At 34.7% G+C, this 14,112-nt stretch overlaps 1 protein-coding gene across 2 annotated transcripts in view; it reads left to right on the top strand.

Annotated features, from left to right (window-relative positions):
• Positions 1–14,112, top strand: part of LOC145664106 (luciferin 4-monooxygenase-like) — a 69,366-nt gene that overhangs the window by 46,864 nt on the left and 8,390 nt on the right. For both annotated transcript variants that reach the window (XM_081730458.1, XM_081730459.1), the window contains 2 exons: positions 5,056–5,328; positions 13,346–13,573. In XM_081730458.1, coding sequence (XP_081586584.1) covers positions 5,056–5,328; positions 13,346–13,573 — 501 coding nt within the window. The remainder of the gene's footprint in view (positions 1–5,055; positions 5,329–13,345; positions 13,574–14,112) is intronic.

Raw genomic sequence — 14,112 nt, 5'->3', positions numbered from 1 at the left:
ACTTGTTTACGAAGTAAAAGGTACTGGTCCCGCTCTATGCTATCTCATTCCAATTCCTTAAACAATTGAGACAGAGACTGAGGATAAACGACATTAGCAGCAGGGTAGCGTGGTGTTTTACTTCGAGAAAACTTTTATTTCTAATGCATTATTCTTAATGGATTATTCAACCATTATTTTATTATTTATATTAATTCATATTTCTGTTTAGTTAGGGAAAGCGTCGCTTCCACAGCTTCCATGGATATCTCTGGGAATTTGAATATAAGTATACAGTTATTAGCAACTACATTTTCAAATCAGATCGGATTCGAAATCTCTAATTTTGATATCTCTGTCACAGTCTTATATACTTCCCTTATTAGCCATAGGAACAGCATACTTGTTTACGAAGTAAAAGGTACTGGTCCCGCTCTATGCTATCTCATTCCAATTCCTTAAACAATCATGTTATGGTGCAGTTATTAATGATACATTTTCTTTTGAATATAAACAAAATTATAAGTTTTTTAAAGGATAATTTGACCTGAAGAAAACTTACCCTCAAAAGTAAACTACCCCTTGTTGAGTTTTTCATTTAAAAAAATTACTAATGCTATGTTAAGGCTATTAATAAAATATTTCTTTATAAATATCAACAAAATCACATGAATCTTATTTGAAAAAACTGTCAAAAAAAATCACCAAAAGTAAACTACTCTTGTGGATGTTCTCCATATGCCATCGACTAGGGGCCGCGGTAGCTCAGTAGTAGAGCGTTCACCTCTGGTGCATGGAGATTTTGGTTCGATCCAGCTCGCGCCAAGTGAGCTTTGTAGTGTACAAACACCGTGTGTTTTGGTTTTCTCGGGATTCTTTCGTTTCCTCTCACTTTCTTCATTCCACAATTTCATTAATTTCTTATCATCACCGTCTCCCTTGGCCTAGCCGGAATAAACGTGGGACGTAAAACTTAAAGATTTCATTTAATTTCATTTTCTACTATCTACGACACTCTACTATCGTAATACTAAATCTGAGAGTAGGTTTGATTAGGATTATTTTTTTGCATTCTATTTCCCTTCTTTTCTCTTCCTTCAGTTTTTCTTTTAACCACTTTTCACTTTTATCCTTGACCAAAATTTCGAACCCTTTTTCAAACATCTTCTTTTGTTAATTTAATTGTCCATTTTATCTTAAGGTGCTTTTTTGTTTTTTGTCTGGAGCAGTGTAAAGTGCATAGTATAATACAAAACTTGAACTAGTGAATGTTTGTCTTGTTTACGTTATAGACGAAATTGCTTCATTTGCATTATAGAATGTGCTTATCATGGAGTGATATTTTTCTTGTTTGGATTAGATTATTATGAGTTTTAAAAATGACAGTGAAATGGAATGTGACAATGAAAGACTGAAGCCAGGGTGTGTTAATATTGTTAATTAAAAAATACTAAAAGTTTCATGTTGTGCGGATACTTTACTTCAAAGGAAGTCGGGCGAATATAAATTTACAATAAACAAGTTAGTGCCGCATATTACATTGATATTACGAACCGGAAGTTACACTTGCTGACTATTTCTCAGGTCCGAATTTGAATTATTTCATTCTTCAAGATGACAATTCGCCATATCACAGGTCACACAGTGTAGCCATAGATTATGGTGGGAACTAAATTCACCAGACGAATCGTTTTGAGGATCTGAGGTATATTATGTCACAAAAATTATCAATCTAGGATACAACGTGGGGAACTGTTTCGCAACTAGGACCACAAACTGGATATCACATTGTTTGGAGCACTGTGAACAGCAGAGATGGAGTGGGTCAGTGGGTCGGTGGGTCAAGTGGGTCAAGTTTTCTGAGTGGGTCAGTGGGTTGTGGGTCAACAGCATGTGACCCACCACCCACCGTGACCCACTGTGACCCACCACCCACCGTGACCCACTGCGACCCACCACCCACCATGACCCACTGCGACCCACCGACTCAGTATTATCTACCGACCCTCTCTGCTCACTGCATTGTAGAGAGTATCTTCTGAAGACTGGTAAATTTGTCACCGTTTTACTTTTAAGACCTTCATTTCCCTTTCTTTTCCACTTGTTTCTGTCTACTTACCTGAGAAGAGTATATCTAACCAAGTGAAAAAAGAACTTCAGGCACTTTTGGATATTGATATTTTTAATAGTAATAATAGCAATAGGACTTACACTACAACTTGGATTTCGACACCTGTGGGTTTTTAGAGCTAATTACTGGAAAAAATACATTTTTCAATCACTGTAATATATAAATTATTTATAAAAAATTGAATGTAACTATGTGTGCCTGATCATCACGGTCAAATTGCAAAGTCAAATGAAATTACTTTTGGTATATAGTTAGGCCTTAATCCAAATTGGGATGTTATATTGCTTTTATTATAATGCATAATATCCTAAGGAGGTAGTGAGGATCCGAATTTTTGCGAAAAAAATGAGTATCTCGCAAGCCGTTAAACTTACGGAGCTGAAATTCAGTGTATTAACTCCAGTGTAAATAAACAGAAGGTATCCTAGCATTTTTTAAAATTATCCTTTATGTAAGGGGGGGGGGGCACTTTCTATATACGGAAAATTTGTAGTGAGTTGGTTTGTAAAAATGATCGAAAACGATCGATGTCATTTAAGAAAAAAAAATCAGATACAAAAAATACAGTGCTTGGCTCCATATATCCATTGCTTTCTGCTATAATAATTGCTGAAGCTTATGTTTATTGTATGGAGCGCTCACAGCACAGGGCAATCAACCCATAAAGTTGTGAGAAAAATAGGCATAAAATTTGTACTGTAAACTTAATTACACGGAAATTTGAAGTTTGGATTGTACGCATAATTGCATGGAAAATTTTACACTTTTTTTCCCTTTACGTTGGTCTACTTACTTTGATTTGGAACTTTGAAATTTCATCCTTTTTTCCACTGAAAAGTATTGATAATTCAACAAGGAAATAATTATACTATGATAATTTAATTAAAATTCATCGTAATTTGGCACATGGCAAACAGCAGTGTGGTAATTGAAGTTGAAGAAGGAGGGAAATTCCCATTCACCTCTGAATACTTTCCAAAAACCTCGTTCGCTTTCGCTTTCTAGACGGGAGAGGGAACTTGGTAATGGTATCAAACCTTCATGTGTAATTACAAAAATTAAATTTATAAACAAATAAGAAATCATCGGTTTATCAGGCTTTAATTGATAATTTATTCACAAGATTCCCTATCAAAGGCGTGGTAGATGAAGTTTCTGTTCTACATGGGTCGACATTGCCAACTGACATGGTCGATATGGAAAAGATGTTGTATGGTGATAGAGAGATGATACTTCTTGCTGAGTATTTCAAAACTGACCAAGAAAAATCGTTATCAGACTTAAGTCTAACAAGTAGATTGTCGATGAGAAGTTGCAGAAATCGGGTAGAAGTATTATCAATTTCCACGACAGAGTACGAACGGGGATTTCCCCTTATGAATTTACAGATGACTGATATTAGAAATAGATTAAGTGCTCAAACATTGTCTAACTTGTTGTTCATCAATGTTAATGGCCCACCGCTAGACAAGCTCAAAGTAGACGAGCTAGTTATTTCTTGGCTGAAGGATGGACATCATTCCACTGCGGATGATTTACCGCCAAAAAGTTACCAACAGGAAATAAATCCGATTTCAGATTTGTTTTAAGGTGGAAAATTACGAGTTACGGAAAATGTATACTTGTATTACTAATAACTTATTTGTGTTATTCAACTTTATACCTACTTTTTAGTAAGTCTCCTCTTCGCTTTAGGTAAACTACTTTGGAATAAATATTCATATGCAATTACGCATATTTGTAACTTAAATTTAACGTGGTGTTTTCGTGATTACACAAATTACAATTATGAGCATACTTTATGGAGATGCTCTCACATAGGGTACCCGAGCACCTCTATACCCTATGAACAACTGATTTTTCAAGTCTTTTGTGAGAAAAATACTGTGAACTGAGAAACCATAACCTTTTCCATATTGTACAGGGGTATTTTCCTGCGAATAGAAGTTTGTTGTGGAATGCGTTCAGAAATTAACACTTGAAAGAATACTCTCTTAGTACAAGTATATTTTAGGCACACACTAATTTCCCCCCACCTCGAACTGTTTCAATTTCCTCACTGACAAACACTTTACCATTTTATATCGTAAAGGTCAGATCCACCGTTATTGCAACAGAGTGGTGCTTGAGCGATTGACTAGAAATTCAAACTCCGATTAGTGACAATTTCACAGTTTTGTTTTATTACAAGTGTAAACTCTTTAGTCAGTTCAGAAGAGACCGTGGATCGTGTTCAGAGTTGATGGTGATGGATTTTGGTGAGTCAGAGTAGGTCAAAGTGGATGAGAGTGGTTCATGGTGGGTGGTGGGTCACGGTGGGTGGTGGGTCAGAGTGGGTCGCCGTGGGTGGTGGGTCACGGTGGGTGGTGGGTCACAGTGGGTCATGGTGAGTCGTGGGTCAGAGTGGGTCATGGTGGGTGGTGGAACAGTGGGTCATGGTGGGTGGTGGGTCAGTGGGTCGTGGGTCACGGTTGGTGGTGGGTCAGTGGGTCGTGGGTCAAGTTTTCATTGACCCACGCCAACTCTGGTGAACAGTATGCCCCATTGGCTTGTAACATTAACAGCTTCCCGTGAAGTTCTAACAAAATATTGAATTGTACTAAACTTTGTGGTTAAATTTCGTGCATTCAATTAAATTTCTAGAGTCCAGGGTCACTGAATATATAAAGCTTAAAGTTTTCCTTTATTTTCCATATCTTTATTACAATAGCACAACATTCATTTGCACATTGCTCGACGAAAGAACTGTGTAAGATAATGGTAGTACTTAAAAATATAACAGTTTCTTCAAAGCTGTACTATTTTTCTGACAGTTTGTAGAAAACAGTCTTTGCACTCTCCTCCACATTATTTATCATTCAACAAATCTGTGGTGACGCTAATTTTTAATTTTAATGATTCAATCATACTGTGGTGACATCTATTTTCTTCTTTCTTACTTGTAGATAACAGTACTTTTCTTGGTGCCACCTTTGTTGGTGTTTCTTGGCAAACATCCACTTGTAGATCGTTACGATCTTTCGAGTATTAGGGAGATCTTGAGTGGAGCAGCACCTTTAACTAAAGAAGTTCAAGATGCTGTCACGAAGAGAATAGGAGTTAAAATCATTCGGCAAGGCTATGGAATGACAGAAACTACCCTAGCCGTACTCAGAACACCAATCGCCAACAACAAATATGGTTCTTCCGGAACTCTATCAGCAGGAATGCTATGCAAGGTATTTGCTTCAAAATGTTTACCTAAGTTGTTTTCAGCCTGAGATAAACAACAATAGTCATATCCTTTCTCTGTTCAAAAATATGATTGACTAGTGATGCATCACTTCCACTTTCGCACGAGGAGTAAATTGTATACGTGGATATTAACAATCTTTGTCATACGGAGTACTTGCAGAAAAGAATTCGAAATGTTAAAAAAAAGAAAAAATGAAAAGATTATCTGAAATCTATTAGTAAGCAATTCTCGTTGATCATATCGGCGAATTCCGAAAGATTTGTATATTAAAAGATCATGCTGAAAGAAGTACATTGATTGTTGGAATAATAATTATTATTTTGGAATCCCTTGCACAATTTTTTATCGATTATTATTTCTTAGTGATTGATTGATTGTAGGTTTATATTTCAACAATCTAGGTACTTAACAGTAGTTTCCATATAGTAGTGATGTATCTCTTATTATTACTTTATTGTTACTGCTATTATTTCTCTTCTTTTTCTTCTTCTTCCTATTATTATTATTAATAATAATATTAATATTATTATTGATCATTGATAGTAATAAGACCTAACCTGTAAAACCGGTAATCTACCCGTAATTAAGATTTATCACGAACAAACTGCAAGTTTTTGCTCAAGGGTCCATCAGATTACATAAATGTTAGAAGAGAGAGTTTGAATTCCCTTAGGACTACTGAACTCCCAATGTGTGTGTGGATTAAATTTGGTTCACGATGAAATTTAACTCAGGTGGCAGTTAATGTTGTTACCGTACGTCTTTTAGTACCCTAAGTAGAACAACATATCGGATAATACGTTTAGTGATGAATTTGGGTTATCTCTAAATACAAATGATAGAGTTGAATTCTAACAAAAATATAATAAGAGTTTTACTCAAGAAAATACCATATAATTAATAACTTATGAAGGCTGAAGGATATTTTTTTCAATAGCAAAATCAAGGCTACTATCCGCGAAAGAATATAATTGCTCTAGTGCCCAATTCTGCTTACTCCGTGCAAACAGGCAATAATGAAAATATAATTACCTACTAGAATCCGAATAAATCTAAATGTCTTTTTTACTTTCAAGAATATTTGATCAAATCGTCCTTTGTAAGTAAATTTCTTGTTTCAATTTACGTATAAATTGGTATATTTATAACTCACAACAGTTTCAATTTCTTTTTCACATGTTTTGAAGATAATTATCGTTATATCAAAGCAGGGCCGTGCTGGGATACTAATGAGGGCGGTGGACAAGTCTGCTAAAAGGGCGCCCATACAAACGGGAATATATATATATATATATATATATATATATATATATATATATATATATATATATATATATATATAGAGAGAGAGAGAGAGAGAGAGAGACTTTGAAAGAAAGTGTGGGTGCCATTTTATATCAAAATCACTACCAAATTTGTTTTAGTATTAACGTAAATAGCTAACCTCGAATCGAAATCCTCTTTACTACAGAAAAACTTTTTAGTTCCTGTAATAACATTTCTGTCAAATAAAAAATGTATCAACAACTTAATATAGCACGCCAATGGACGCAGGAGGTTCATTGCCGCGTTTACAAAAGCTCTCCATTGATTTCTGTCCTTAGCCAACTGAACCCAGTTTCTACTTTATATTTCAATCTCTGCGAGAAACATTTTAATATTGTCCTCCCATCTGCACCTTGGTCTTCCTAACGGTCATTTTCCTATTTGGATTTCCAGTTACAACTTCGAAAGCGTTTCTAATTTCTTCCATTCTGGCGAAATAACCTGACCATTTGAGCCTCCTAGACTTGATGACCCTAACAATGTTTGGTAAACGGTATAAAATTATGCAGTTCCTCCTTATGAAGTTTCCCCCTTTCCCCATTCCCGTTCCTTTTGAAGTTCGAATATTGGTTTAAGAATCTTGTTTTCAAATACTTTCAGTCTGCGATTTTCCCTCAGTCACTGAGCATGTTTCACAACCATACAGCACAACAGGCATGATTATCGTTTTATATTATGGGCTATAAATTCCTCAACAGAATTAGCGACAACAAAAGGTTTTTAACTGAATAATAGCACGAAATCCCTGCTTTCAGTTGACATCAATTTTTTTAGTGATCATGGTTTTGGTCTGTTAATAATGATCCTAGATATTTGAATGTATCCACTTTGTCGAAAGAAAATATTATTTGGTATTTTAACGCATCCATAAAATGCACTATTACGATCCCGACAAACTTCCATTTATTTAGTTTTCTCTGCATTTACTTTTAAGCCTATATCCGTGCTAGCGATAATTAAGATTTCTGCATTCCTTTCTATTATTATATCATTCCCTATTAAATTTACATCATCAGTATACGCCATAACCTGTCAAATACAATTAAGCTCTAGGACCTGATTGCTGTCTTTGATTTTCCAGAACAAAGTTAAATAATAATGACCACAACGCATCTCATTGTTTCAGGTCATTCTCAACGTGAAAGCTCGTGAACAAGAATTTCTCTACTCGAACCTTAGTTTGGGATTCATTTAAACATATCTTAACTAATCTACCTTTTTCGGTATTGCAAATTATGTAAGCATATTGTACAATGTTTCCCTTCTACCAGAGTCTAAAGTCAATAATTGATGTGCCAGGATGTTGTATTCTCTCATTTCTTTTCAAGTATTAGTCGAATGGTAAATATCTGGTCGATAGTTGATCGATTTTATCTAAATCCGTTCTGATAATCTTCAATAATTTCATCTGCGTATGGAGTCAATCTTGCTAATACAATGTTTAAGAGAATTTATTGGATGTCGACAGAAGAGAAATGCCTCGATAATTATTAAATCTGTTTTGTTGCTTTTCTTCTGAACTGGAACAATGATTGATTCTCTTCGTTCTTGTGGTAATTCCTCCTTGTTCCAGATAAGGTGAATGAGTTTGTGTATCTTGCTATACAATTTTTCCTCTCTAGCTAAAATTAAGTCAACCAGAATTTCGTCTACACACGGAGATATTCCGATTCGCTTTAAATAGCGATTTCTGTTTCTGTCTGGTTAGGTTCTGGAATATACGGTTATACTGCATGCATTTCACTTTCTCCACGCGCATTTGGCTAGGTGTTAAGCAAATCACCAAAGAAATCTGTCCATCTATTTAAGATGCTATCTGTATCAGTGAGAACTGTTCCTTTAGGTTTAATTAATATATAAGCACGAAGTTGATAGCCTTTCTTAAATTCGTTGATGCATGTATACATCCGAATGCTTTTATTGATGCATCCGAGTGTTTTTGTTTCTACTATTATCTTCAAGTTAATTCATTTTAACTTTCAAAAGTCGCGTTTCTTTGTTCTAAAATTTTAAAAGTTTTCTACCAGATGACAATGAAATTTTACGTAGTTATTTCGTTCGGATTTTGTAGCCAACGCTGTTTCTTCTGTTTTCTCTTCTCTGCTACTTTAGTAGATTCCTGGTTGGACCATGGTTTGTTCCTACGTATTTCTGCGTGCCCGATTATTTCTTTTGCTGAAATTTTAATGTTATCTCTAATTTCAACCGAGTATCTTGAACACTAGTGCACTACGAACTTTCTAAAACCGAAATCTATTCGACACTTTAATCTGGCTCCCCTCTCACCTGACTCTCCTCTATTTAAAAAAATAATAAACCGCTCCGTTTTCAGGTATTGAATATTTCCTTTATTCAACGATAGTATCTTACTATCACAATCAACTCCTCTGAACGACCGAACATCAATTGTGCCAGACTGTTCTTTTCTGTCTACTAAAAGTGATCAGTTTGAATATGTGTTGTTCCATTTTACGAAGTCCAAGTATATTTATGAATTTCGCGATGTTGGAATTTTGTAATCTTCACGATAAGGTTTCTGGATATTGCACAATTCACGAGTGTAACGCCGTTGTCACAACCTTCCTTATGCAAACATTTATTCCCTATAATCGGTTTGAAAATACCCTCTCGTCCTACCTTCGTATTGAAACCGCCTAACAGAATTTTCATATGGTATTGGAGGAGATGATCAAACACCCGTTCTATTTTTTCGTAAATAGTGTATTTTTTTAAATCGCCATCCTTATTTTCTGTTGAGACATGTGCATTTAAAACAATAATATTACACCATCGACCCTTAAGAGAAGTAAAAGAAAATCTATTATTAACAAATTTAACCTATGTAACTGCTGATATTACGTATTCGTTTGTGAACGAAAAGTCCTGTTTCTAGTTGGTAATTTTTAATTTGTTCCCCGTAAAAGAACGTAAAATTTCCCGACTTGACTCCTCCATTTCTTCTCATCTAACTTCCTGATATCCCACTAGATTTAACCTCTATTTCTAAACGCATTTGTTACCAATTTTAACGAGCCCGTCCTATAGAGACTTCTTATGTTCCATGTTCAAAATCTCATGTCGATTTTACTTTCCTGAGTTCGTGCCAAGTTATCAGTTCTGATCCGAGGATTCTGCGAACGTACCTGGACAATCCTTTTTTTTTTTACATGATGAGGTTGTTAGCCCCACACCAAATCTCCAAGTTGGAGGATCAGCCCTTGTCTGTTCGCGACTGCTTATTCAGTATATTCGCAACTAAGCTCTATATCCCAGACGCCTCCTCCTCGATCCACAACCTGAGGAAGCGCCGTGCCGTTGTGACTGGAAGACCACATTTTACGGAAATTAATACAGCTATATTTCAGAAATACAACATGTACTGATTATCCGAACACTGCTTTAAAACACACAGTAACAATTATTATGCTCGGATATATGGATGCATATTAAGACTGTGAAAGCTTCGATGCCGTAAAAATCGTAAATTAGAGACTAGTGTTAGTGTAATATTAGATAAATGCATCGTACGTTTGACTATCCGAACCATTCTTGATGTATCATATTGTTTCGTTTTATAGATATATAACTTTATAATATTTTTGTAAGTGATAATACTCTTTACCTGTTCTCTGCTAATAGCAACTGTATAATTCATAATATTAAACTGAAATACAGAGGAATAAAATTTTTAAAAAATAATGTGATTTCGCAGGGCATCTTATGTAAAGGGCGCCTTGTATTCTTTACAGGTTCTGTACTAACAGTCAGTATTTGAATTTATTATACAAAGCTGGTATACAGGATAACCAAAACCACTTATCTATAATGTGATGTTTCGTAGGGCGCCTTATGTAGAGGGCGCACTGTACCTTTCACGGGTTCTTCGCCAATAGTAACTTTGTGTATTTATTGTAACTGTGCTATACAGAAGAGTAAATAAAATCGTTCATCTTTGATGTGGTCTCGGAAGGGCGCCTAATGTAAAGGGCGCACTGCACCTTTTCTTTACCAATAAAACTGTAAGAATTTATTACTAAAAACTTGTACCTTTATTTATACTGTGATATTTCAGAGGGCGCACCGGGACACGTCCCGGTATCCCGGTGGGCCAGCACGGGCCTGTATCAAAGTAATTTTGATTCCTCTTTGTATAATATTGCAAGTTATAATAAATGTGTGCTGCATTCTAAATTACAAAGATTAGGTTACACAAACAGTAGTAAAAAATATAGGTAATCATATGTATCATCATCCAGTAACTGAAGAGTAGGTGAAGGATACCCCAGGATACCCGTCTTCTTTTAATCAGCATACGAAAACAGTGACATCTTTAGGCAAGAGCGAATAGCTGTTACGAATACACGCTTGCTATTTAACTAACTGACTTTTTTTCTTTGAATAAATAAATGAATGAATCACATAACAAAAGTTCTGGGGGCTTAAGTAAAATTTCTTTGAACAAATTTCTTTATTTATTATTTATTTGTTGGCATTATTTCACTTCCTAGGCACTTTCATTAAACACTATTCACCAACGATGTAGGTAAATCATAAATTTTAACAATCCTAGGATACCAGAGAGATGAATTCCAAGAGCATTTCTTGTATCTAAAGAACATAGTTACTGATGTTCGAAAATTTAACATGATAAACCACAGAGCAGTCAGAAATTTAGATTTGAAAGTGGGTTGTTCATTAAAATCTTTTTGACAACGATAATTTTCAGTGCCGAAAGCTCTCTGAAAATCTGGGAAACTGTAGAATACAGAATACAAAAAAGCATCTCTTATACAAATAACACTACTGGTATATAAATGTTCTCTTGTTTTTTACTTGATAGTTTGCATTTACAAAATAATTATGATTATTTACAATGAGTCTTATTTTGACGATATTAAAATCTTTAAAGTATTCACTTAGATCTCTGTTTCTTTTACATTTTTCAGAGGTTGATTAGCTGTAGTAGCAAAGCTTACAATCCTTCTTTGATAATATTTCTTTATATATACTACATGACGTTTGACCTTAATGTCGGAATTATCCACTGATTTCAACCGACTAGGAAAATTTATGATTTCATAGGGTCCAGAAAAAGTCGCCCTAATTTCGGATTCTATTTCTTATGCAAATAAGCTTTCATCATATTTCTTACATGTACTTTGTCACTTACTTGAAAAGTTTATGAAATGCTCTTATTTTTCTGTTCCTTTCTCTTCCAGAATTTCTGTTATTAGAAATCGTTTATGATTTTTCCCCTTTATTTATCTTATCTTCTAAAATACCTAAATTTTATGTCCATTTATAATCGAGAGGTCTACACAATTTTATATCTAAATATATTTCAGGTGGAGTAACTGCAGTTTTACTAACAATGTTACTATGAAGAATAAATTGAACTTTATCAAATAGTTTAGACCATTGAGTTTGATTAGCATCTCAAAGCTCGTTTAACTATGGCGTTATTTTAATCTACTGAATTTGGACCTGGATTGTATGGACTAATTGTTGTGTGTTCAATACCTTGGCTATGGAGATATGTTTCAAGGCTATCGCTCACAAAATATGATGCACGATCGAAAACTAAATTATTTATCCAAGAATAATGATATAATCATTTGTAAATCTTTTTAATGATAACTCTTGAATTAAATAGCCTTAATGGTTCAAGAACCGAATATCTGTTAGAGCCATCTGTTAGAATGTATTTATAACCTGAACTAGATGGGAGAGAATCTTGAATATCAATATAATATGTATGATTCGGTACTTTAGTTTTATTTGAATAAGTAGGTGTCTAATGATTTTCTGTTTAAAGATTTCCTTTATCGGCAGTCTGAACAACTTCGTACATAATCTCTAATATCTTTAAACCTGCCTAGCAATGTAAATTATTCTGTTTTTTACCTATTGTTACGCTTCGTTCCGTGGTGAGATCATGATAATAAAAAGTCAAGATGAAACTGCATTACAGTATTTTTCACACCGTAAGGTACTACTGTAATAAAACCTTCATTTATCTTGCCTTTAGTTTCTTTTTGCAAAATTACATCTTTGATTATGTATCCTTATACTCTATCACTCAAAGGAAAAGGTTTCCAAAAATTAATAAATAAATGAATCATCTTCCTTTTAGGTTCAGAAATTTCTTCTATTTCCGGTGAAGGTGGATTAAAAAGTGTAGAATCATACAATCTACTGATATAATCAGCAAGATTATTTACGCTGCTACGGTTGTGAACTATATGAAACTGAAACTTGCTTATATTCTCTATGACAGTACTTTAATTTTCGTCAACCAGGACACATATAACAAGAGGTGTATTCGGAAGTTGAAATTTCATGGGTCCTCTTGCTTTTCTTTCGGATACACATCAACAACAATAAGCGGAAATAACTATTCAAATTAGTTTTGGTTTGTGGGTAAACGACTAATGTACGTGATCCGGTAGTGATCCACAATCATGACGCTGCTTCGAAAAATAAACAGCATAGTGGTTCGGAACTTACGGGTGCGTTCTGCATATCCCTTTGTAGCTGAAAAGAACGTAAGATTCAATCAATCATTTAAATTTTGATAATTTGTCATCGATATATTATTTAGTATTACTTGACTGTAAAAGTATCTACATTATTAAAGCTTTAATATTTGAATTTGATTTACTTCATTTCTGAAGGTTATTGATACGGAGACAGGGCAGCCATTAGGTCCACACAAAAGTGGTGAATTGTGTTTCAAAGGAGATTTGATTATGAAAGGCTATTGCGGAAATGTTGAAGCAACAGCATCCACTATAGATGCAGATGGATGGCTACATACAGGAGATGTGGGATATTATGACGAAGATGGTTATTTCTATATCGTAGATCGTCTCAAGGAACTCATTAAATACAAAGGTTATCAAGTAAGTAGGAGATTGAATTTATTTTACACTCGCGAGGTAAGTTATAAAAACAGTCAGTCAGTCTCAGTGACGAAGGCAAAGAAGAGTTTCCGGGTTTTAATTCTTTCCTTCAATATATATATACGCAAATTAACCGTCCTGAAATGATATGAGTTTGCATGTTAGAACCCCAATGATGAAATTCTGTGTATGCCATTGCACGATGATATAATTTTCCACCATGTCCCATTGTGAAATTTCCTTGCTTGTGATGTTTATGTCTTAAAGAACGACTTGACCGAATAGAGCCAAAAACCGCATACAGGTAGCAGATATTCTACGTAGATGCCATGTCAAATTAATTTAAGTTCACTCTAGTATGAAAGCCGAAACTTATTTTTCAAGAGTGAGTTCACTAAAGATAACTGATGATTTGCGTAGACGCCATGGAAGCTTATTAAAGATCGAGCTCCAGGCCAAAAGCCAAAATTTATTTCTCAGGAACAAATTCACTGAAGATAACTGATGACCTACCTTGATAGTGTGGTCGATGTAGGTCC

The sequence above is a fragment of the Thermobia domestica genome, chromosome 11 (assembly GCF_964235325.1).
Source record: "Thermobia domestica chromosome 11, izTheDome1.hap1.1, whole genome shotgun sequence".
NCBI lineage: Eukaryota > Metazoa > Arthropoda > Insecta > Zygentoma > Lepismatidae > Thermobia > Thermobia domestica.
Note: the sequence above shows the minus strand (reverse complement) of the source record. Positions and strands in the feature narration are given on the sequence as shown.